General features: G+C 48.2%; 1 protein-coding gene across 1 annotated transcript in view; it reads left to right on the top strand.

The window, feature by feature from the left end:
• KCNJ6 (potassium inwardly rectifying channel subfamily J member 6) overlaps positions 1-25,806 on the top strand; it is a 137,131-nt gene that overhangs the window by 87,820 nt on the left and 23,505 nt on the right. The window contains exon 3 of the mRNA XM_036446909.2: positions 13,765-14,685. Within this exon, the coding sequence (XP_036302802.1) occupies positions 13,765-14,685 (921 nt within the window). The remainder of the gene's footprint in view (positions 1-13,764; positions 14,686-25,806) is intronic.

Below are 25,806 nucleotides of genomic sequence, written 5' to 3'. Positions count from 1 at the left end.
AAGACCTAAATAAACACTTCTCCAAAGAAGATACACAGAAGCCAAAAGACATATGAAAAAATGCTCAAGATCACTAATCATCCGAGAGATGCAAATTAAATGATTTGTCCAAGGGTGACAGTGGGGTATTAAAATCTCCTACTATGATTGTATTGCTATTAATCTCTCCCTTAATGTCCTCCAGCAGTTTTTTTAATGTATTTGGGTGCTCCCGTATTGGGTGCATATATATTTACCAGGGTTATTTCTTCTTGTTGGATTGCTCCCTTTAGTATTATGAAGTGGCCTTCATTATCTCTTTTTATGTCCTTCACTCTGAGATCTAATTTTTCAGATATAAGTATTGCTACCCCAGCTTTTTTTTTCATTTCCATTCGCCTGGAAAACCTTTTTCCATCCTTTCACCCTCAGTCTGTGTGCATCTTTTTTTCTGAGGTGGGTTTCTTGTAGACAACAGATGTATGGGTCTTGTTTTCTTATCCAATCTGTTACCCTTTGTCTTTTGATTGGAGCATTTAATCCATTTAAACCAAAAAACATTTAAGGTTATTGTTGATAGGTATTCATTTGACACCATTTTTATTCTATACCCGTGTTCCTTCTTTGCTTCCTATTTCTTTATTTTTACAGTAGATCCTTTAGCATTTCTTGCATTGCTGGTTTGGCGGAGATAAATTCCTTCAGTCTTTTTTTGTCTGTGAAGCTCCTGATTTCCCCTTCAATTTTGATTGATAGCCTTGCTGGGTACAGTATTCTTGGATTCAGACCCTTCCTTTGCATGACTTTGTATATTTCATCCCATTCCCTTCTGGCCTGATAAGTTTCTGTTGAGAAATCAGTTGCTAGTCTGATGGGGGTTCCTTTGTATGTAACTTTCTGTCTCTCTCTGGCTGCTTTAAAGATTCTTACTTTGTCGTTGGTGTTTGCCCATTTAATTATAACATGCCTTGGTGTTGGTCTTGTGATTCATTTTGCTTGGGACTCTGCAAGCATCTTGGATTTGTGTGGGTTTTTTCTTCTCTATCTCAAGAAAGTTTTCTGTCATTATTTCTTGAAATACTTTTTCCATGTCTAACTCAGTTTCCTTTCCTTCCAGAACTCCTATTATTCGGATATTGTTTTGTTTTGCATTGTCCCAAAGCTCCCATAGGCTCTCCTCCTTTTAATTTTTTTTTTCTAGAAGCTGCTCTAATTGGGTATTTTTTTCTATCTTGTCTTCTAGCTCACTTATGCAGTCCTCTACTCCATCTAGTCTACTCTTGAAAGCTTTCTATTGAGTTATTCATGGTAGCGATGTCATTTTTCATTTCTTCTTGGTTCTTCTTCAATTCCTCTTGGTTCTTCTTTAATTGCTCATGGTTCTTCCTCATTTCTTTTGGTTATTGTCAAATTTCCCTTCCATTCTTTTTATCCATCCTATGATCAATACTCTGAATTCTTGCTCTGGTAGGTTGCTTGACTCTAACTCATTTACTTCCTTTTCTGGTGATGCCTGCTTTTCTTTCATGTGCGGGCTATTTCTTTGTCTCCCCATGGTCTCTCTTTTCAGGATGTCTGGTTATGTGGTGTTCCTTCTCCCTTCCGTGGGTGATCGAAGAACTCCCTTGAATCCACGTGTTTGCACCAATTGGGGCATCACAGCTGCTTGATAGTCTCCTCTGCTGTTGAGAGATGCAAATTAAAATGACAATGTGGTACCATCTCACACCTGTCAAAATGGCTATCATCAACAAATAAACAAATAACCAAGTGTTGGCGAGAATGTGGAGAAAAGGGAACCCTAGTGCACTGCTGATGGGAATGCAGACTGGTGTAACCATCATGGAAAACAGTATGGCATGTCCTCAAAAAATTAAAGATGGAACTCCCATTTGGTCCAGTGATCCCACTTCTAGGAATATATCCTAAGAAGTCAGAAACACCAATCAGAAAGAATGTATGCATCCCTATGTTTAGAGCAACACAATTTACAGTAGCTAAATTTCGTAAACAGCCCAAGTGCCCATCAGCAGATGAGTGGATAAAAAAAAAGCTGTGGTACATTTCCATACTGGAATACTATGCAGCTATAAAAATAAAAAAAAAAGAAGAAAAAAAAGAAAAACCTTTTACCATATGCCAGAGCATGGATGGACCTGGAGCGTATAAGGCTAAGTGAAATATGCCAGTCAAAGAAAGACAAGTATCACAGGATCAAACTCATATGTGGAATCCAATGAACAAAATAAACCGATGAACAAAATAAGTCCAAGACATAGAACCATGAACAGACTGGTGAATTTCAGGAGGAAGGCAGAGGTGTGGGGTATGGAAAGTGAGGGGGTTGATTAACAGGGAAACTTAGATGCATGTATGAACACAGACAATAGAGTGGTCAAAACCTGGGAGAGACAGGTGCGGGGTGGAGGGGATCAATGGGTGGGGGGGGAGAAACACAGCAAACAAACAAAGGGAACACCTGTGATACAACAATAAAGGACAAAATAAATTAAAATTTTTTAATTTGTTTAAATTTTAAAAAATCAGAGCCAGGAATTTGAGATACAAGTGCAGTAACTCCTAAACCACTTAGAAGTCTTCCTGTTGTACTATTAATGTGTGAATGCAGAAGCCATAATAAAAGCACATGGTCCCTCAGAGGTTCCCTGAATCTCCCCGATGTCCCTGCCTGCCCTGCCACATGAGATGTCCCTGTTTGACACATCACAACAGTAGTGGTTTCCGGCGGCCGTGTCACCGTGACCTGCATGGTGTAGGGGGGAGGATGTGCTCACAGTGGGCTTCCAAGAATTAACCCTACTCACCAGGCAGCTCAGGCAGGACACACAGGCTGACATATGGCAGAGAAGAAAAAGTCAGACAACTCAAAATGACTCATACAGACACTTGAAAATAAAAAATCCACACACAGCCACCTACGGTATTTTAATTTAAAAATCCTACCCGAGTCCCTTGCAATTATAATTGTCATGCAAGCCCACATATCTAAAAAGGTTTTCAGTTCTCACATACGATTCCGCAGACCTCCAGACTTCTGCGTCTCCCTCTAAGTTCAGATCCTTTTCCAAGCTTGGTGCATAAAATACAAACACCAATGTAAGCTGAAATCGAACCACTTCATGAAACATGAAAATTAAACTTAAATCTCATCTCAGAGTTTTTTTAAAGACAACTTCAGGTATCTCCGATGCTTGGCGAACATCCCCAAGTCCCTCAGGCGGAAGTAGGGACTTGCCTCCAGGAGCCAATAAATGACCGGCACTCCTCCAGCTGGCTTCTGGCCATGGTGACCCCAAGTGAGACCGCCTCCAGCAAACTCACCCAGAGTGAGGCCAAGGGACCTGGGTCTTGTCTTGACTTCAGGCCCTGACCTGGAGGGAAGTCCCCAAGGAGAGAACTGGTTTCCTTTCTAAGGAAGCTGCGACCTCCACCTTCCCCCATCCCAAGAGGCACCAACATGGCAAGAGAATGCTGAGGACTGAGAGGGAAAGTCAGAAGGCAGCAGAAAGCAAAGCCGTGGTGCACCCCACACAGTTTGTTAGGACGGAGATTGCAGAAGGAAAGCTCAGTGGCAGCTGCCCAGGGCAGCACCTAGGGTCCAGTCTGCATGAGAATGTTGTGAAGCATGGCACTGCCAGGCCAGTGGCCATGAAATGCTCCCATCGGTCGACACCCGTAGCCATTCATCACAGTCCTGGGTTATTAATGACTCACCAGACGTGGGAGCCTGGCTCCAGGGCCCTGTTGGCCCCACAGACTGTGGAGGTGGGTGGTACAGGAACAGGCTGGGAAGGCGTCCCACTGCCTCATGCCCTCGCCTCTCTCCATCTCCCCATGGAGGCAGCAGCCCTAGGCAGGCGTTCCAACGTGTGTGTGTCGCCAACTACCTGGGGGACACAGCCCTGGTTCTCAGGCTAGGCAGATGGGGAGCACGGCCTTCCAGATGTTGGATGTCTGCATTTTTCCATCCAGAGCTCCTTAGTTTTGCATAAAAACTGATGGTGCCGAAACCGGTTTGGCTCAGTGGATAGAATGTCAGCCTTTGGACTAAAGGGTCCCAGATTCAATTCCAGTCAAGGGCATGTACCTTGGTTGCAGGCACGTACCCAGTGGGTGGGGGAGGGGGTGCCTTTTGCACACCCCCCACTGGGTACGTGCCTGCAACCAAGGTACAAGGTACACCCCCCTGCAATCAAGGTACATGCCTGATCAATGACGCTCTCTCATCAATGTTTCTAACTCTCTATCTCTCTCCCTTCCTCTTTGTAAAAAAATCAATAAAATATATATATATTTTTTTAAACTGATGGCAGGAGCTTGCATCATGCTACAGAACCGCATGCTATTTAAAACTTATGAATTGTGCCTTTCTGGACCTTTCTTTTAATATTTTCAGACCACAGTTGACTGTGGGTAACTAAAACTTCGGAAAGCAGAACCATGGATAAGGGGGTATGCTCTGTGTAGGTCAAATGCACCTTCTACAGATCCTCGCTGTGCATAGGTTGTCTTGAGCTTCAATAAGCTTGAGAAATTCTGAGGAAAATAAATTTAAGCATATTATCTATATATATAAAAGGCTAAGTGACTGACCATATGTCAGTCCAACTAACCAACCGGCCAGTACATATGTCAGTCCAACTAACCAACTGGCAACTTAAAAGTAAATGTTGACTCATGCATGCATGATACATATAAAGCCCTCACTGGCGCCAATTGCATGCATGTTTTAATTTTATAATACTATGTTATATATACTATTTTGACATGTAATTCTTTGCAGTAATCTAATACCACATGAATCTTTCTTCTAATTAATTTCCTTTCAATGTGCATGAATCCATGCACTGGGCCACTAGTGTGTGTGTGTGTGTGTGTGTGTGTGTGTGTGTGTGTGTGTAGTCATTCCCCAGCTCCTTCCATTGGCTAATCCATCCAGTCACCACGGACCTCTGCCTCTGACATGCTGAACAGGTCTTAGTCTTGTGTCCACAGTGTTGCAGGCAACTGCACACTGTGCAGGTCTTGTGTTTGCAAGCAGGCTCGGAGCTTCCAGATGGGCCTGCCCATCTGTGTCTTAGATCGCTTTTGAATTTCCCACTGTTTCCAGGACAATGTTGGGCTTATAAAAACAGGGATTATTATAGCTACAAATCGTGTGCCTTCTTCGGCCCAGACACTATCATAATTGCTGCCATTTGTTCAATGTCTGCTCTGTAGCAGGTGCGACGCTCGTGTGATGTATTTATTTCTCACAGTAACCCCACAAGGTAGGTCTGATTATTCTCATTTAACAATTGAGGAAACTGAGACTCAGACATGACGTGGCCTGAACAAATGCACGCAGATTGCAGATGGAACAGCAGTTCCAACTCAGACCCGCCCACCACATCAACGCACATGGCCTTGTCACCAGGCTACCCTACCTGCCAACAAGACTTATGTTCCCAATTCTCCCATGAGCCCATTAGGGTAGCATTTACCCAGTTTGCCAATGAAGGGTCCCCTGAGTGGGCAGCAGAGCACTGTGGGTCCCCAGTGGGACCCCATCTGGCTGACTCCAGGCCCACCCCACAGTAACCAAGAGCAGAAGGGATTCTTGCTCCAGAGGGAGACCATCAAGTCCAAGTTTCCTGAGGGACAGAAACACTCTGGCTCTGCTTCCTGCCATGTAAGTTGGTTTCTTTTGGGTCTCACTTTCTTTGTGCACAATAAAATGTGGAGGACAAGGAACTGAAGATGCCTGGGGTTGCAGGACTGCTGCAGTCAGGCAGCTCCTTGAGCAAATCCCAGCCGGTGGCCTGTCTTCTGAGCAGACCCGGGCCTGGGAAAGGGGCGTGGTGTGGCCTGCAGAGCACAGCCCCCTCACTGCCCTCATCGGAACACCGCTGTGCAGTAGACAAGCCGGCTGTGGTAGTGGTCCCGAAAGGTTCTGATGGTTCCAACTGTCGATGGTTCTAAATCTTAAAATAACCTTTAAAAGAGCAATCGGGATATAGAATGTCAACCTCCTTCCTCCAGCCCTGGCACAGTGACCTGGCATCTCTCTCTGTTAAGCAATGAAATGGCACATTTTCCAAGGCCATCTCCCATGCACGGAGCAGCTAACGTTAGTCCTCTGACCTCACAGTGGCTCCTAGACATTCTAAGTTCGGGGTCACAGGGTGAGGCCCCCCAGCTAATGTTAATAGGACCCTTGGCCCTTTTGTAGCTGTCAGGAGTTCCCCGCAGGTGGAGGCACTGTTCTCCACACATCTGTGACATTACACTTCCTGTCTGCCCAGATTTCTGAGTGTGATCCCCTCTCATAGTGCCAGTAGCTCAGCACAGCACAAACCAGCTCTCCTCCCCAGGGCATATCGGACACAGATGACAAGCCGGTCCCCAGGGAGGGAAATCCGCAGGTGAGGACTCACAGGAGAAGACAAGCATCAGGCAAAGGGCTAAAAGGAAGCTTCTAATTCTACACGTCATGCATCATTTGCAGCGACAGCTCAGAGGTGTCCTTCATTGTCTCGGGGGTAACGTGGGAGCCCGGATCACAACAACACAATCTCCTTGACCTCAGTCGGCAGCATTGTAGCGCGAATCCACTGCCACTGGGCACCTTCCTCAAAACGGTTAGAAGCCAATCTTCCCTCATTTAGAAAATAAATGAGCTTTCCTTTTCCTAAGACGATTGCTTTTCAGAGTGGTAAAACATACACAACATAACCTTTACCGTGTTAACCTTCCTTTAAGTGTTTGCTTCTGTAGCACTGAGCACATTCTCATGGTTGTGCAGCCGTCACTGCATCCATCCCCAGCTCCTCCTCATCTTCCCCACCTGATACTCCACGCCCGCGAACACGAACCCTCCCTCCCCCGGCCCTGACATGGCCACTCCACTTCTGTCTCCATGGATGTGACTCTTTAGATGCCTCAGGTCAGTGGAGTGAAACAGTGTTGTCCTCTGGCGACTGGCTTGTGTCCTAGCCCAGTGGTCAGCAAACTCATGAGTCAACAGAGCCAACTATCAACAGTACAACGATTGAAATTTCTTTTGCAAACCACATTTTTTAAACTTAAAGATTATAGGTAGGTACATTGTTATTAACTTAATTAAGATACTCCCACGCTGACTTTTGCTAAAAACTCAAGGGGCCAAAGAGTCGCATGTGGTTCGTGAGCCGCAGTTTGCCGACCACTGTCCTAGCACAATGTCCTTCGGGCTCGTCCATGCTGCAGCAGGCATTGGAGAGCCTCCCTGCTGAGGCAGCACCCCATCCCGCTTACCTGTGACTGATGCTGCTGTGAACACGGGTGTACACATACCTGTCCACATGTCTTCTCCTGACCAGCAGCGATGGGAAAACTTCGCCTGGGCTGTGGCTTTCGAGGAGTCTGCTGAAATACCCTTTCCCTGAAATTCACGCTGGAAAGTGAGCCAGTGTGCAGCACCTCCATGACACAAAGCCTCAGAGAGATGGCCCCACATTCTTCCCAGCTGCCTCCTCCCTCCCCAGCTCACCTGCCTCTCGGGGAGCAAATTTTATCCCTGCGTCTCCATGTCCTGTCCCTCCACCTCTGCTCCCTGTTGACTGCCACTCCCTCCAACACCTCACTCTGCCACTGCCCCTTCCTTATAGCACAACCTCTCCCCTTTGGCTTTCTCTCCGCATGTAAAGGTGCCCTATAAACACCCATCATGCACACACACACACACACACACACACACACACACACAGAGTCTGGCCCTGTCAGCTCCTTCCAGCTCTGTTTTTAAGCACATCCTCTCCAAATCCTCTCTCACACCCTCTCCCAGACCAATCACTCCTCCCCACCTGTTACAACCCACCACTCAGCCCTCACCACCCTCACCAGAGGCAGCAGTGGTATTAGTCTCCTGTGGCTGCCACGGCTAACTCCAAGTGGTGGCTTAAGACAATGGAAGTGTATTCTCTCACAGCCCTGGAGAGCAGCAAGGTGTCAGCAAGCTTGTGCTCCCCCCGACAGCTCTGGGGAGGGTCCTTCCTGACTCTCTCAGCTTCTGGTGACTCCAGGCATCTTCGATTTGAGAACATCACTCCAACCCCTGCTTCTGTGCTCAGGTGCCTTCCCTGTGTCTCTGGGTGTTCTTTCCTGTCTCTTATGTGGATGCTCTATGGGATTTGGGTCCAGTATGACCTCATTCATTACATCCGAAAAGACCCCATTTCCAAAAAAGGTTACAATCTGAGGTTCAGGGAGGAGGTGACTGTGGGGGGGGACGCTACTCAACCCAGTGCACTAGTGAGTCCCCATTTCCAAGCCCAAGGATGTCGCCCGGTGGTCTCTGCAGTGTCTGTTCCGGTTATTCAACACAGTGGCCTCATGTCTCCTACTTATTTTTTTTTTCTTAGATGATCGAAGTACATTAAGGGAAAAAGATAAATATAGAAAAATCAAAGAGAAAGCAAAAAAAAAACACCCACAAATTTACAGAGATGGATCAAAATGAACATCTTGGAAAACATTCTTCTACATACACACATACACACACACACACGCATGAACACACACACATTATTGCAAGAGGGTAATACCGTGTTTCCCCGAAAATAAGACATCCTCCGAAAATAAGACCTAGCACTTGGAAAGATAAGACATCCCCTGAAAATAAGACCTAGCGCAACTTTGGGAGAAAAAATCAATATAAGACACTGTCTTATTTTTGGGGAAACAGGGTATATGCAGAGTGGGTTCTATGTTCCTTATTCTGCCTTTTTGCTTAGCACTTTGGCTGGGCAACCAGCCAAGTCAATGAACATATTCCATTCATTCAATAACAGGGGCGGTGCGCTGGGCACTTGCTCCAGGGCCTTCGATTCATCTGTGAATAAAACACACACCGATGCCTGCCCTCGGGGAACTTCCCTTCCCACGGGGGCCAGTGGGCAGCAGAAAATTATAAGAGCAAATGGCCTCTCAGGCTGAAAGGTGGCAAGTGCTACAAAGAACGGCACAGCAGGGCCAGAAGGGGACCTGAGAATGGGCAGCTGTGATTACCGGTTCCAAAGGGGGTTAAACAGGCCATTAAGAAGGTGATCTTGGTGAAGACCCCAAAGCACTGGGAAATCATTTTTCATGACCGCACAGTATGCCATTGATGACAAGTGCAAACAGGTGTTTAACCCGTGCTCTGTGGATAGATACTCGGATCGTTCCTAGTTTTTCACTGCTATCAGAGAGGCTGCAGTAGAGCCGTGTGCAACTGGTGAGCGGGTGTGGAATAATTCCCTTGGGAGCAATGCCCAGCCCCTGAGCCGCGGCATCTAACCGTTTCTAAATCATAAGACTACCTGTCTCCTGCCCTCCAGAAAGACTGTGGTCAACACCTACCATAAAGCATCTGAGTTCCCAAGCCCACCGCCTTCCCAGCACACACTGCCCATCTGGTGCTGCTTTTCTGATTTTGCTACCTTTGGGGGAGGATTGGTTACATGTGCCCGGCTTTGGCTTTGCCGAGGCTGGACATGTGCTTGTCATCTCCGTGTACTTCTCCCCCAAGCTCCTTCTCCGTCTGCTGTGGCCATGTTTTCCACGGGACGCATGCTGCTTTTATGAATTGGGGATGTATATGTTATGTGTTGCCAATATGTTTGCTGGTTTGTCTTCCTACTTTCCTTACAAACATTTCAAATTTTCATGTTGACAAAAATAACAGTGCTTTAAAATAATTTCTGGATTCCTAGCATGGTCAGAACAGCTTTTCTAAATTTTAGAATGATAAAAATACATCTCCACTCCCTCTGTAGGGTTTTTTTTTTTTTCTTCCTTTGCATTGAAATCCTTAATTCACTTGGAGTTCATTTTGATATAAGAAATAAGGAAGGGCCTAGCCGGCGTGACTCAGGGGTTGAGCATTGACTTATGAATCGCCAAGCGCCTGGGGGCCGCCCCTCGGGGCCTCTCTCGGATCCTCTTGGTGCTGTACACACTTCACTGTTAGCAGTTCTTCACCGTTAGCCCTGGTCAGCCTGCGTGCACGATGCTGGAGCCGGTGCAGCGAGTTGGAGGGAGGTGAGGGAGGCTGGCAGAGGGGGGAGGGGAGGCCTATGTGGACAGCCAGGGGGCCCTGGGGCCACGGGGGCTGCGGCTGAGGTGGTGAGTGGGTGTTTGCACTCAGGTCTGCGCAGGCACGCAGGGAGGATGTCTGCTCTCCAGGCCTCAGCTGCAGCTCGCTCTGCTGAGCAGCCCCAAACGCTCTTGCAAATGCAATTCAGATCACCCCTCAGTTCACACCCTGGGGTTCCAGGGAATAAAGGCCGAGAGCCATGTGAGCATTCCCTTCTGGGTCCCCCTGCACGCCTCTGCACCCCGGAGCTGGGACAGCATCTCTCCCCTGCCAGGGCCCCTGCCATGGCACTGGACACAGCCTTCAGCTGGGCCCCCACTCCACATCCCACACCCCACACCCCACACCCCTCCCTGGCCTGGCCCTGCCCCTGGGACTCCTGCTTCAGTCTCTTCCAGTCCCCAGGAGTTCCCACCTCACTAGAAGTTTGGTTTCTCTGGCCTCTGAGCCTGTTTTCCCAGCAGCCCCTACAGGCCAGAGGCCCGGCCTCCCCGCCCCATCACAAGGCAAGAAACATTCTCCTCGGCCCTCACGTCTCTCATGGGCCTAAGAAATAAATGGAGCATAAGACAGATTAGCAGGAGAAAAGCAGACACGTGTGACTGAATTTCTCTGTGTACCTGGGAAGCCTCAGGACACTCAGACAAAGAACAGCTTGGGGGAGAACTGGCAGGACAGGGGTGCTGGGGCTCCGGGCTGTGCACGGGGAAGGAGTGAGCAAGTGGGCCTGGGTTTGTTAGACGCGGTTTGTTCAGGCAGATCTTCGGCCCTGCCTGCCATCTCCCCCAAAGCTGTGAGGGCGCCTCTGGAGAGGAGTTAGCTCCTGGTTCCAGGAGGACAGGAGGGGTCAGCGTGTGCTTCTTGCACCGGCTGCTGCTTAGGCAGGTTTGGGGGCACCTTCTGAGCCCCTTCCCCACCTCTCCGGGGACACACCTTGCCTGCACCCCGGCCTCAGCCATGGCCGCCCCGAGGCCACCCCCCACCTCGCTCCCAGTCTTTTGGCTTTCTTAGTTTGCTTGCTTTTAAACGGCACTGAGTCCCACGTGACTTACACTCCCCACCTGCTGGTTGATTACAGATGCCAAATGCAAACATCCCCCTCCCCGCCCCACCCCGGCCCCTCTCCCTGCTCCTCCTGCGCAGCCCTCACCACGGTCCCTCTGCCTGGCCCCTGTCCGGGTCAGTGCCGCTGCCCATAACGCGCAAGACGAGGCTCAAGTTTGTACCAGACACTGACTGCACAGTGGCGCACACACTCACTTTCCTTCTTGTTTCTTGGGCGCGGGACCAGGCCCCTCCCCGCCCGTGGCAAGGCCGGGGACCGGAGGGGCACACACACTAAGGGCAGGAGCGGCATCCGGCCCGGGGCCACCCCTCCATGCGGAGGAGGCCAGGGAACGCGCTCCGTCCTGAGCCGGCAGCGAGGAGCAGGTCTGGGGGATGCTGGCGGCTCCCAGCGCTGCCCAGGGCCCTCACCACTCGCTCTCACTGTTCACAGGGGCCCCCAGCTCAGAGCGCCCGCCTCCCGCCAGGAGCTGGAAATGATGGCGGAGCCAGGAAAAGGGGGAGAGCAGCTTCAGCGTGGGTGGTGGGGGCGGGCGTGGACTTCCTCCCTGACATTTGGAGTCTGAATCCTGCTGGAGACTGTTAAAAAGCAGCTAATCTGACAAACTGTCTTCTCCCCGGAGGCCTCCGGGAGACCAGGGTTCCGGTGGCTTTGCACATCAGGAGCTTAGCACCTGGGTCAGAGTAAGACACTCGCCAGTCTCCCCACCTGCCAGGGCGTGGGCCCAGAGCTTGTCCCGCAGGAAGCTATATTTGAGACTCCCACTTGGGGCAAAAGGAACAGTGAGAACTCAGCTGTGACCACTCGGGACCATAAACATCATGCCTTGGGGAGGGCGGGGGTGTTAGCAGTGAGAGGGACGTCACCTTCACGTCCATCTTCTCCATCGCCTCCACACTCATCTGCTACCCTCTCACTCCTGTCCTGATATCTGTTCCAAGAAGGAGGCAGAGGAGGAGGGAGAGAGGAGGAGGACCAGAGTGAGAAGAAGGGGGAGGAGGAGTAGAAAGAGAAGAGGAAGAGGAGGAGAAGGAGGAATAAGAAAATCTTCTCCTTTACAAATGACAGGCTAAGGAGGGCTGGGATCTAAAAGTCCAAGTGGTCAAACCTAACAGTCTGCTCTGCAGACCAGACGCGGCCTCCTCCTGGGCTGAAATAGAGAGCAGACCTATGTCACCGGTGCCAACGGGCACCACTGGAGTCCCATCCCCAGCTGCTTCCTTACCCGGGAGAGTGTTTTCTCAGCAGACCTCCTTCCTCCTTTAACCAAGGGGACAGGCCGGAGTGGCCGTGGACAAAGCGCATGGCAGCGTCCGCAGACAGAGAGGAGAGCTGGGGAGAGAGACTGCCATAGGCAAGCCCCTGAGGCAGCTTGGGAGGAGCTGGCCGGACTAGCGGCTTCACGCGGTGGCTTCTGTGTGTGCAGTCACAGCAGCCGCGCCACACTCGCCCTGGCACGCAGACTCCAGAGGCGGTTTCCTGATGCGTGAGCAGCGGACGGTTCTACCGATGCGCTGACCGCAGGGCCTTCAGCAGAACACAACGCACGCCCGGACTGCGAATAGCCAACATAGAGGCAGGAACCAAACCAAATGTGTAAACTCTCAAAAAGAGCGATTTCCCCCCAACTTTTTAACCTCGGCATTGAATCACCAACAAAAACAGACCTTTTCCTTAAACTCTGAGATCTGGGTGACAATGTAAAGATCTTACCCTGAAACATAAGGAAAGCAGCAGAGGAACAAGTTAGTGCGAAGGAAAACGTATTCCATGTCAAGTTCCTGGCAGGTATGTGGTTCCCTCCAACGACAGCCCCATGAACTGGGCATCTTGATCACAGCTCTGTGAGTGTGGGAGCTGAGGCTCAGTGAATTCGGACAGTGCGTCAGTCTCCCTGGGCTGCCATGACAGGGCTCCACACACTGGGAGGCTTAACCGACAGACATCTATTTCCTCACAATTCTGAGGGCTGGGGATTGGAGATGCAGGAACCAGCAGGGTTGGTTTCTGGTGACTCTGGTTGGACTGGGAGACCTCTGCTTACAGATGGCTGCCTTCCCACGGCCCTCACATGTCCTTTCCTCCCGGTACACATCCTGGCATCTCTTCCTCTTCTTATAAAGACACCAGCCCTATAGCACCGGGGACCCGCCGTCTGGCCTCATTCAACCTTACTTACCTCCATCCCCACATTGCGGGGCAGGGAGAGGGGGCGGGAGTGATAAAAATAGCATGTCCAAGAGTCCACATTAGCAAAGTGGAAGAGCAGAGACTGTTTGAATCCTAACGTCTCTCTATCCGCAGTGCACAGCTCCCTGCCAGGGTGACTCTCAGAGCCTGCTGGCCAGGAGACCCTGCTGGCCCGGAGCTGCCTGCTGAGCAGGGGGTGAAGCTCCCGCACAAAGGCAGCCGGCAGAGCACAGGAGTCCAGTCCACTCGGGCCTGTCCAGGCGATGCCGCACAAAACTCACTCTGCTCTGTGCACAGCTACACCAACGGTGTTGGGTTTCCCGTCCGTGTCCCGCACACGGTGTGGTTTCCCATGATCCCCTAAGAGCCAGCATTTCACTCGGTCTCTCTTTTCTTCTCTCCAAACCACCAGCTAATGTCCTGGAGGGCGACTCCATGGACCAGGACGTGGAGAGCCCCGTGGCCATTCACCAGCCAAAGTTGCCTAAGCAGGCCAGGGACGACCTGCCCAGACACATCTGCCGGGACCGGACCAAAAGGAAGATCCAGAGGTACGTGCGCAAGGACGGCAAGTGCAACGTGCACCACGGCAACGTGAGGGAGACCTACCGCTACCTGACCGACATCTTCACCACCCTGGTGGACCTCAAGTGGCGGTTCAACCTGCTGATCTTCGTCATGGTGTACACGGTCACGTGGCTCTTTTTTGGGATGATCTGGTGGCTAATAGCGTACATCCGAGGAGACATGGACCACATAGAGGACCCGTCGTGGACTCCCTGCGTCACCAACCTCAACGGGTTCGTCTCTGCTTTTTTATTCTCCATAGAGACAGAGACCACCATAGGTTATGGCTACCGGGTCATCACAGACAAGTGCCCGGAGGGGATCATTCTCCTCTTGGTCCAGTCGGTGTTGGGGTCCATCGTCAACGCGTTCATGGTGGGATGCATGTTTGTGAAAATATCGCAGCCCAAGAAGAGGGCGGAGACGCTGGTGTTCTCCACCCATGCGGTGATCTCCATGCGGGATGGCAAGCTGTGCCTGATGTTCCGCGTCGGGGACCTCAGGAACTCCCACATCGTGGAGGCCTCCATCCGCGCCAAGCTGATCAAATCCAAACAGACCTCAGAGGGCGAATTCATCCCCTTGAACCAGACGGACATCAACGTCGGGTATTACACCGGGGACGACCGGCTGTTCCTGGTGTCGCCGCTCATCATCAGTCACGAAATCAACCAACAGAGTCCCTTCTGGGAAATCTCCAAAGCACAGCTGCCCAAAGAGGAGCTGGAGATCGTGGTCATCCTGGAAGGGATGGTGGAAGCCACAGGTAAGGCGCGCTCGCTCCGGGGTCTCCGAGGGACCCAGGCCCCTTCTAACCGGGTCCCATGGGTCTCACATCTTATCTATGGGAAAGCTGAACACCGCTTACTGTTACACCGCCCCCTCACTTCAGGACGTGTGTGCCCATGTAGCTTATCACCTCCAGTCTATCCACCTAGAAGGCTAGCCTTCTCTTTTCAAAAGGCCTTTGGAAACAAGTGAATAAACGAGTGTTTTTTTAAAGCACTGCTTAACATAGGTTAAATTTCCAAATATTTACGTAAATTAAAATTTCTCGCTAAAGCACCTTTTGCGTGGCTCTGAAACACGGTCCATTAAATACTGGAGGTTATTGATTGCCCTGCCCGGAGGAGGACGGAGAGGCTTTCAGAGGAAGCCTGACAAATCGCTTTAATAAAAACGCAATTGCCCCTCTTCTTTGGGAGCCATTTGCAAGGCCCATGGCGTTGTTTTATGTCGGGTGAGTGCTTGGCGTCTGTCTCCATAGTCTCCCTGCTGAGCCCCCGCAGACACAGTCCTGCGGCCCCAGCAGATAACTCCAGCAGGAAAGTGAAAAGCCGACGATCCTTTCGTCGTAACTCCATTGACCTTCCATCGGTGTGCTTTAGGGAAGATCGTCTGCTCTCAGAATAGAGAGCTGGTCTGCTCTTATTGAAGTCTTCGCTCATCTCTGAACTTCACACGTGTTATCCATCCCAACAGCAAAACCGGTTCTGCCCATGTTTATCTGTCACAGCCCACAAAATAGAGCCGTAAATTTTGACGTAAGCTAGCAATGGTGTCCTACAGAAAACACATAAACTCGAACCCTAATTCACCAGTTTCTTTACTGTTCTTCTGACTAGGGATAGTAGTCATGGGATCCAAGTTAGCTATGCAACTGCCCTTCTGTGCTTTGAGGTCTTCAACTGGAGGCTCGGAGTTGGTTTATATCATCTGAAAATACAGGGCCTACACACTGGCCCCAGATTCCTCATTAACCCCTAAGCCCATCCCCGCCATCCCTTCAAAAGAAAGTCCTTGGCCCCGTGTCTGTGCCCGCCTGTGCCCTGCAGGCCAGGTCATACTTCTAGCAACTTTCTCTCCCGGTGGAAACTTTGCCATCAGTGTGTAATGCAACCAGCAATGACAATGTGAGTGGCATGGAGCTCGGTGATTAGAGTGGGCTTCTTTCCATAGAACTAAAGGAACATGGACCTAATCCGAAAAAGCTGTAAAGAATAACGGGAGAACTGTTGAGACATACTAAAAGACTGCTACAGATGTGAACAGGGCTATCCGTGACCTTAGCCTGACTCCGGGTGTGTTCCTGAAGCAATGGTTGTGTGTTTGGGGGAGTGGAGAGGCAGGAGAGAGGGGAGGGAGCAATTTAAACCGGGAGCCTCATCATTTCCCACAGACCAGAATCTTCTCCCAAGGGTCTGAGCACAGGGACTCTGGATCCCCCTAGTGGTGGCCCCTGCGACACAGCCTCTGGCAGCATAACCCAACCACTCACTCATGATGCAATTTTAGATTTGCATTTAGAAATCTAATATTAGATTTCTCACTGTAAACTCTCCCAATAGGACCTGAGGGAGGGCAGTGGACAAGCCTTGTTATCACTGCATCTCTGAGTTCCAGAAGCAAATGCCACTGGAAATATGTCCTTTCTGGTTAGTGGTGTTCATCTGAGCTTCAAACTGTAGGAGCTGAGCTTCATGCTCGCTCCACCCAAAGCTCAATCTCAAAGAAAAAAAAAGAAAAGAAAAAAAACATGAATTCAGAATAAGCAAATTATCCTGCAATGTCCCTGAGTTGGCATTCTCCCTGGGGCAGGCCCTGTCTTCCTGAGGACAGTCTGTAATGACTGAGCCTTTCTAAAGAGAGGGGCGTTATCTTTTTGATAATTCACAGTGATGCTTGCCTCTGGATCCGCTGCCTTCCTACTGCTTTCTTGGAGGAAAGGGGAGAGGTGCCAACAAAAAAGAAAAGATTCAAAACACTTGCCTTTATTCCTGGAAAAAAGCAACCCCTATTCATTTTCTATTTGAACAAAAAAAGTTTTCTAACTTCTGGAAAGTGAAGGGAAGAATTTCTAGAAAGTCCTGGGCTTGCCTGGAAGCTGGGCATGTCCTGTTCCTTTCCTGGTGGGATTCATACAATTCAGTGCTTATAGTCCATCTGATCTCTTAAGCTTCAGAGGGATGCTTCTCTTTGTGAATGAAAAACACAGTTGGTATCTGTGGGCATTGAACAGACCCTTGGGGGAAGAAATGCTTCAATGAGTCAAAGTCACAGGAAAACATTACTGTGGACCAAATGCACACTCAGGAAAAAACAAACTCGCAAGGGCCTGATTATTCATCGGAGGGCTGGATGGGACACCAAGAGCCTTGACAACAGCGAGCTGGCACAAAACGGCGTCCGCTCTACTCATTTTTCCTTTCAGAAATGTCTTTGTTGACCTTAAACTACTATCCGTGATCTCAGTTATAGGGCCTATTTCAAGGACAAGCCCCGCATTGCAACCTTGATGTAGCGCCCTCTTCCTGTCACCCACGTGACAACTGTGGGCACACATGGATCGCAACATGGTATTTCTGGAGAGCTGAGCTGCCCTGGGGAGGTTTGCCACCCGGTCCTTCAGTCAGCTGGTCTCAGGCTCAGCGCAGAACATCTGGCAGACGATTCCAGCGCCAGCAGCAGTGCAGCAAGCCTGTGCCCAGCACTGAGAGTCAGGCTCATTTTTAGAAAATGAAAGTAAGGTCCTTGGGGGTAGGGTGTGCATGTTGCCCAGCCCCGGGGCCCTACAGGTCCAGGCCCCAGGCCTTCCCTCGATGAGTTCTCTGGCTTCACAAAAGGCAGACTGGCATCCACAAAAGACAGACCCACATCCTCAGTGGTTGGCTTCCGTCTAGTTCTGCCCAGACTCAGAGAGATGTGTACAATGACCTCTAAGAACCTTCCAGTCATGTGATTCTATTTTTGAAATGAATCAAATCCTGCAAAATTCTGACACACATGCCCGCCCCCCACCCAGACATCTGGGAACTGGCCGTGTCTCATCCCACAAATGTATTTTTTAAGTGAGCCCTTTATGTTCCTGGCGCATGGGCGATTTTGAGATAGTGATGTTTACAGAGGGTTCGTGGGTATGTAAACAAACATGCTCAGCAGCTGCGGCGAGTATGCATTTAAATAGTAAAGCATCCATATAGATTGTTATTTATGGAGGGTAAATTGGCCCAGAGGCTAGATGACAGCCACACAGCGCTGGGCCCGTTGCCAGCCAGCTCCTCACCATAGGCTTTCTGATTGATGAACTTCCATATTTACCCCCAGCGATTATGCAACTATGACAAGCAGCCCTTTCCAACACCTCCGCCAATGTGCTCCTCAGATAGCTCCCATCAATCTGGTTTTTTTACACTTTTTATTATGTAAACTATGAAACGTATGCAAGAATAGGCCAAATAGTATTATCCACTCCCGTGTACCCAACATTGAATTACTATCATTGTCAATTTATGGCCAAAACTTGTACCCATCTATATCATCACTCACTAACTGCCCCCAGGACCATATTTCATCCTCGAAAATTTCAGTATGTATTTTAAAAGGTAAGGACCCTTTTACAAACATAACTATAACACCATTGTGACCCCAAAAATAATGAATGATCATCTCTTCAGATCTAATATCTAAGTGTTCCAATTTCCAATTGTCTCACGTCTTTTTTTAAATATTTTTAATCTGCTTATTTGACTCGGAATGCAAATGAGGTTAACACACTGGTTGGATGCAATTTCTTTTTAGCCTCTTACTCTATGATTTCCCCTTACATTGCTGTTTTTTAACTCATTTATTTTTCCTCAAAGAAGAAAACTTCTGAAAGATTTAAGTACCACATGGAAAAACTGGGGACAGTGGAAGTGGGTGGTGGCAAAGTGGAAGTTTCCCCGAAAATAAGACAGTGTCTTACATTAATTTTTGCTCCCAAAGATGCGGTAGGTCTTATTTTCAGGGGATGTCTTATTTTTCCATGAAGAAGAATATGGTACACATTTATTGTTAAATGAAAATAAAGGAAATTTATTACTTGCATACGGTACGGTAGTACAGTAGTTGTCAACACAAACCAGACAAACTGTGAATCCTACAGTATCAAGAATTTACTCATTTATTCAATGACAATCATGTCATCATCTTCTGGAACATCATCATAACAATCCAATTCCTGAATTTCCTGGTGAATTTCTTGTGACTCTCTTTCAGAATCAGTGGACCAAATCTCTCATGTTTAGTAATCGCATTCTGAGACAAAGCCTAGGGGGGCTTATTTTTGGGGGCATGCCTTATATTTCACTCAGAAGGAAACCTGTAAGTAGGTCTTATTTTCGGAGGATGTCTTATTTTGGGGGAAGCACGGTAGTGAACCGGAAGTTGGTGGTAAACAGGAAGTAGGTGTCAGCAAGCAGTTCTTCATCACAGGAAAGCTCAGTTCCATTGCTAGAATAATACAATCCACGTGAAGAGAGTCACCTCACAGATCATATCATTTTTTAAATGGAAGGAGTCCTTGGTGGATTCTTACTTAGCTGAGGAAATGGAGGCTTGGCTAAGGCCAAATAGCTGTTGGCAGAGCTAGAAGTGGACACCCAAGGCCCCTGACAGTGGCTCAACCTCCAGGTTTAGTGCCTTTTGTAATTTGCTGCTGGTTCATGAAGACTCTATAGAGAAACGTAGAGTCAGCTGGTGTTTAATGTGCAGACAGGTTTTCTTCTCTCTGCCTCCACCATTAGTTCCTCTTTTCCTTTAAGGTTTCTCTGTTGGTTTCCCATGTTATTGATTCGTTTTAAAATTCTTTATGTGTTCCCATGCGTTTTTAAGAGCCGTATATTAAAAAGAGATAACGCCGCCAAGGAAGTTCTGAAATTGAAGTTAGGTAAGCCATGTCTATAAAAATGCACCTGGGAGAATACGTTGCTCTGTCCAATCTGGTTTCCGAGTGCCATCTTCCTGTTCTGTAATCAAGAAGCCACTTCACTGTAACAGGGGAGAACCTGAGCTCAGGGAGCTGGAAAGTGTCGCTGCTCAGATAAGGCGGTTGGGGCTTAGCATCTCAGTGCCCGTAAGCTGTTTCTAGCAGTGATGTTTCATTGCCATTACCTTCCACAGCCCTGATTTCCTCCTTTTGATGAGTTACTGCTAATCCCTCAAGTGGCAAGCCATTTTCTCCAGATTTACTGTTAAGATTTTCCTCTTAAGAGTTTATAACCCCAACTACCTGCCTAGCTTGGGAAAACAGTTAGTTGATGAGACCTGAAATGGTAAGCAGTTGGGTAAAAATCACCTGGCATATCTCTATGAGAAGTGATGTTTTTAAACATTCAAAGACGTGAATGCATTTTTCCTAAGGAGAAATCCGCCATTTATCAACATCAAGGAATCCAACAGTCCCTTCTTTGGGCATTAGGTTTAAGTGATCTATTTGGGGCCTCCTTTCAAAATGTCCACCTCGGTGTAATACACCCGGGAAGTGTCATCAGCTGGATGAAAACGGGTAACACCTGCTCCCCAGATATGGTGAACTTTTTGTGATCCTCCCCAGTTTGGGGACGCTGTGTTCTGGCTCATCAAATGTCCTAACAACCTGAGGTTGGATGCTGTAGGCCACACATGGAGTTTTAAAGTTTCCCACCATCCCTCCAAAAGGAAGAACACTACAACTCTGCTAAGCATTGTGACTCTGTGAAACATTTCCTGTCATTTAAAAGGCATTGTCTGGCCCATAACAGGTAGTGCATCAAGGTTACCAAATATTATTGTGATTGAAAAGACCAAAATACCAGATAATTATATTAGAAGTTTTTCATTATTAAAACACTAGTTCCAGAAAATTCATTGTTCTTCGTTCTCCAAATGGGCCATGAGGAGCTGCTAAAATGGAAGTTCCGTAGAAGTCAGTACGATCACATAATATAAACAATTTAGAATTCAAACCCAAGGGATCGGGGGGGGGGGGGGGGGGGGGGGGGGACTAGCACCTAAACGTTAGCTCTCAATCAAACTCTAAAATCAACACTCATGTTAGAAAGAAGTACACATTCAAATTAAGAGAGGACAGTCAAATAGTGGGAAGTCTCTAAATAGTGTCTCCTTAAATAGAGCTTTATTATTCTCTAGGGCATTCAGTAATATGAATATCAACAATATGTGCCAGTGAAGCAGTTTTACCCAGTGATTTCTAATGACCGGAAGAGAATTATTGGGGGAAAACACATAAATTACACACACACACACACACACACACACACACACACACACCTAAACAGCCAGGGGTGCTTCTTCCCCAGTTAAGTATGCCCTTGTTCCTCATCCTACACCAACCTACTTACAAATCTTGTTTGTTCTATTAATTATTTAGTACACCTCTTTTTTTAAGTAATCTCAGCTATAGCTCAGTCTAATCTGTACTTCTTTGAATTATTTAGTGTATTGGGTTTGAACCATCTTGGGTTCAAACCACGGTTGCTACACTCACTGGCTTACCCAACCCCTCTTATGCCTCAGTTTTGCCACTCTAAAATGGGAACAAAAGTGGTACCCACCTCACTGGTGACCTTTCAGCATCCCAAATTCTATCAGATCCCTTCTTCCCCCACAGACTGCACAGGCAATAGAGGGCAGAGCTTGATGAGGATGGGAATCCAGGCAGTCAGAAGGGCCAACCCCAGGGAGTGGCCCCACTGTTTGCAGGAAGCTTGCAGCGAGTGCCTCCACAGAATGGGCAGCGCCTCCCTCTGAAGGCCCTCTGAAGGGTCAAATGGCAAACGTTCACCTGTGGGGCCAGCCAGCACAAGAAATGCACACTCACCACGTGGGAGTAGATGCCAGCCTGGCCTCTGCCCCAGGTACCTGATGTGAATGACAAATCAGTGGGTCTGAATTAATGAGGATCACTGGGCTCAGAGGAGACTCCGCATTCCTATAAATAGTAACATTTCATCGTTATCATTTCTGCCTAAAGCAGGCATGAATACAGATCATTCTCAGGTCTTCTAAGGCAACTGCTCCGTGAGAACAGGACCCATAGTCTGCATTTGAAAACAACATTTCTATGCTCCCAATTCCCCTCCCAGATCTTTCATAAGTACTCTGAGATATCGGTTGAAACCTCGATTTGGAAAATGAATTTTTGTGCTGCTAGCTCAACTCAACTAAGTAATATCTACTTCCATAATAAGCCCTCATGGACACTTCTGCTTAAAAGTATAGATGTACTTCAGCAAAGCAGACTGCCGGTAGAAGTTAATGTGCACATGGCCAACTTTGTTGTCCTCTATTTACAAAGGATGATAAATACACTATAGCAATCGGCTTCGGCTGAGTCATGCTGCAGTAACAAACAACTCCAAGGGCTTAAAAAGCAAAGGGTTATCTCTCATTCACAGCACATGTCAGCTGGCGCTCTGCTCACGTCCTGCTTACTCCAGGTTGCAGACCGAAAAAGCAGCCCTGTGTAGAACATGCCGTCCTCATGGCAAGAAGGAAAATGGCAAAACACCTCACTTCTACTCACCATCTATTAGTCACAGCAAGTCATATGGCACTGCCTGATGTCCATGGAATGGGCAAATATCATTCTCTCACAGGCACTTGGAATAAATAATTGAGGAAAATAATATAATAACAGATACCCACGTGGTTCTGAAAACCAATAGACTGAGTTGAAAACATTGTGCAAGTTGGGATTCAAAACATGGGGTGTCCATTAGTGTTGTCCACCAGATATGCCCAGCTTTCATCCTCCCAGACACACGTTAGGGTCACTTTTTCCTATTCCTTTTGACCATGATCTTGTAACTCACATTTGCCCCAACATTGTAAGCATAGCCATGATTATCACTCTCATGGAAACGTTATACACGTTTATGGTTCTCACAGAAGCACAGGTCTCTGTCATCCGGATCCTTGGCTGGCTGAATGAAGAGTAGATCCCCCCACCAAGCCACCTGGGTCATGGAACATGACTGAGAACTAACCTTGTGTCAGGCTGAGCCACTGAAATGTGGGGTGTTTGCTGCCGCAGTAAAATCTAGCATAAGTTGCCTGATACAAAATGTCACGCTAACATTTTGACAGGTTGCACACTGCTATTAGCTTCCGACTGGCTGTGAAATGAATTTGTGCCTTGCTATTTTGCAGAATTCCTCCATCCTTTTAAATTCTATCTTCACTCATTGAGACTTTGAGGTCAGACTATCTGAATTCCACTTTTTTCTCCAGCTCTGATTATCCATATGACTGGACATACCACATTCCTACCACCAAACCCCTTCTTCCATCCCGAAAAATGGGAATGGTGCATACAGGGAACTAACTGATGATTGCCAGATGGCAGGGAGGTCGGGGGTCTGGGATAAAATGGTAAAGGGATTAAGAAGTACAAATTGGTAGTTACAAAACACACACAGGGATGTAAAGTACAACAAAGAGAGTACAGTCAATAATATTGTAATAACTATGTATGGTGCCAGGTGGGCACTAGACTTATCCGGGGGTAACACTTGGTAAGTTATAGAAATGTCTAATCATTGTGTTTTAAACCTGAAACTAACATAATATTGAATGTCAACTGTAATTGAAAAAATTAAATTTAAAAAATAGGAATGGTACTTACAAGAGGATTTCATGAGATAATACATGCAAATCATACATCCTCGGACCCGGAACACAGCAAGTGTTCAGTAAATTTAGAGAGTGAGTCAATGATCCTGTGAGCCATACTATTCTCACCCACCACTCATTAGGTGCCTCCTGGTTACCTAGAACTTTTTTAGATGCTTTATATAGATTATTTTCAATACTCAAAATTCTGAAAGGTAGGCATCATCCGCATTTAACAAGTAAAGAAGTTGACCAAGTGGGGTGTTGGGGAGAGAGAACCTTGCCCAAGGTCCCCCTGCTGGTGAGGTGCTAAAGCCAGGATTCCATCTTCCCAATCCACCAGCCCAGAGGAGGAGAGGCACACTTAGAGTAGTAGTTGATTAAAGTTTATTGATGTGCTGATGATCAGGACTCCATGATATATTCTCTTTCTATTCCCGGCCTTGGCTTCCCCGTCAGGCTCACCTCACCAGACTGCAGGAGGCCGACGGGGGCAACCTGCTCTTGCATCACAGTTGGCATTGAGTCTCTTGGAAGGGCACCTATTGGCTCGTGCTCTCAGACTCTCCCCAACTCACTGTTATAAGGTGACTGTGCCAGCGGATGCTTTGGGCCATCCCAAACAGCATGGTGCCACGCCAAGCATAACCCAAGTGCGGCCCAGCAGTCAGCTCACAGCCCTTGGGGGAGGAAGAGATAAAGCTCAGCCTGTGGAGGGAAGAATCCATTTGGCTCTGCTAGGAAGCACTATCATACAAATATTTGGGTTTTGACCAGCCCTGTCTACAGTACATCCAGCAAGACATTTGGGGGGCTTTTGATGATCATCATCGTTTTTCTTTAGTCACTGACACCATCCTTAGAAGACTTTACTTAAATAAATATATTTTCTTTTTTATTTTCTTTTTTATTTTCTCAAGCATGTTTTGTGCAGGGTGAATATTAGTAGAAACCTGTGGAAGTTGATGGGCCAAGGAGGGGCTGGTAGGTAATGACATAAGAGAAGAGCACACAATAGGGAGGACCAAGGAGACAAGACCAAACATTGAATCTAAAATACACTAATGCTATGCCCTCCATTGTCACCCTGAAGGGTAGAGAGAGAGTTACATTTCTTTCCTTGAGTTCAGTCTATGCCTGCCCAGCCAGGGGAAGGGGCGTCTCATGAACAAGGAGCATCCATAGCGTGGGAAGGCGGCGGCCCAGTGGGCAGGAGGCAGAGATGGTGTTAGACAAAACAAGTGTAGCTCTCTTCAGTTCTTCTCGCTCGGCCTGCCCTAGGGTCTCTTCTTGTGATGAAACAAAATCCATAAGTGAACCCAAAAAGTATGCATTTAAATTTAAATACTTAGTCTGGGATTTTTTCCCCATCCACCAAAATCATGGTTTTCACTTTCTCATCTCTCTTCACTCTTCCAAGACCACTTCCTCTTAGATACCAACCACTTCCTTCCTCTGAGGTAACAACCACTTCCCCTGAGATAACAGCCTGGCTTCACACTTAGTTGAGAAAATAGAAAAAATCAGACTGGAACATTGGCATCCTCAGGGGACCTTCCCGCCATTGCCGCCCGGGCCTTTAAGCGCTGGTGGTCTTCCCTCCTGTCGCTGTACAGCCCTGAGCCACCCAAGGCTACCTCTGGATCCCGACTCAGAGACTTTGAGACAGCACCCTCTTCTTTCTTTCCTCCATCATCAATTCCTTTCTTAATAGTTTATGTCCATGAACACAAAAGCATCCCCTAAGATCTGTCATCTTTCAGAACAAACGAAAATATCTATAGAACTATTATATACTTCTACTGGGATCTCGGAATGCCCCATATCTCAGCTCACCTTCCCACGTCACTTCTAGAAAGAATTGTCTGTCACCTCCATTGCCACTTTCCTACTTCCCACCCCAAAAGGGCTTCTCACTCCCCACCATTTCCCCAAGCGTTGGACTGCTGCCTGCCCAGATCACTCCTTTGTCAAATGAGGAAAAGGCACCCTGCTCAGGGCACTGGACCTACATCTGCTGGGAACCTGTAATCAATATACAAATCTGCCCCCACCACCCCCCCTTAGACGTAGCGAGCTGTGCAGTGGCCGCCCTGCGCAGCCCTGGCTAAGTCTGTCCACTCAACGCATGCCAGTCTCCAGCATCCAAATGTCCTCCCCACTCCAGCGTCTTGGCCACGACACTGGCTCCCCCACCAGCACTCTCCCCCGGGCTACCCCACCGCTTCCCTGACTGCAGGCTCTCCTTTCTCAACTCCCCCTCCTCAAAATCAACTGTAACCCACCCAGCCCCTACCCTCACTCCAACATCCTCAGTGGCTTCTGAGCAGCTGAAGACAAAGACCAATCTCCTTCACAAGTGACAGTCCTGCCGCTGCCCGGGTGTCCTTGTCAGGTTCTCCACGTGTGTGTGCTGCCACAGCTCCTGAGCACTCCTGGTGACTCTGTCTCCACC

The sequence above is a fragment of the Pipistrellus kuhlii genome, unplaced genomic scaffold (assembly GCF_014108245.1).
Source record: "Pipistrellus kuhlii isolate mPipKuh1 unplaced genomic scaffold, mPipKuh1.p scaffold_m20_p_2, whole genome shotgun sequence".
In the NCBI taxonomy this organism is placed as follows: domain Eukaryota; kingdom Metazoa; phylum Chordata; class Mammalia; order Chiroptera; family Vespertilionidae; genus Pipistrellus; species Pipistrellus kuhlii.
This window is presented reverse-complemented; position numbering and strand designations above follow the sequence as displayed.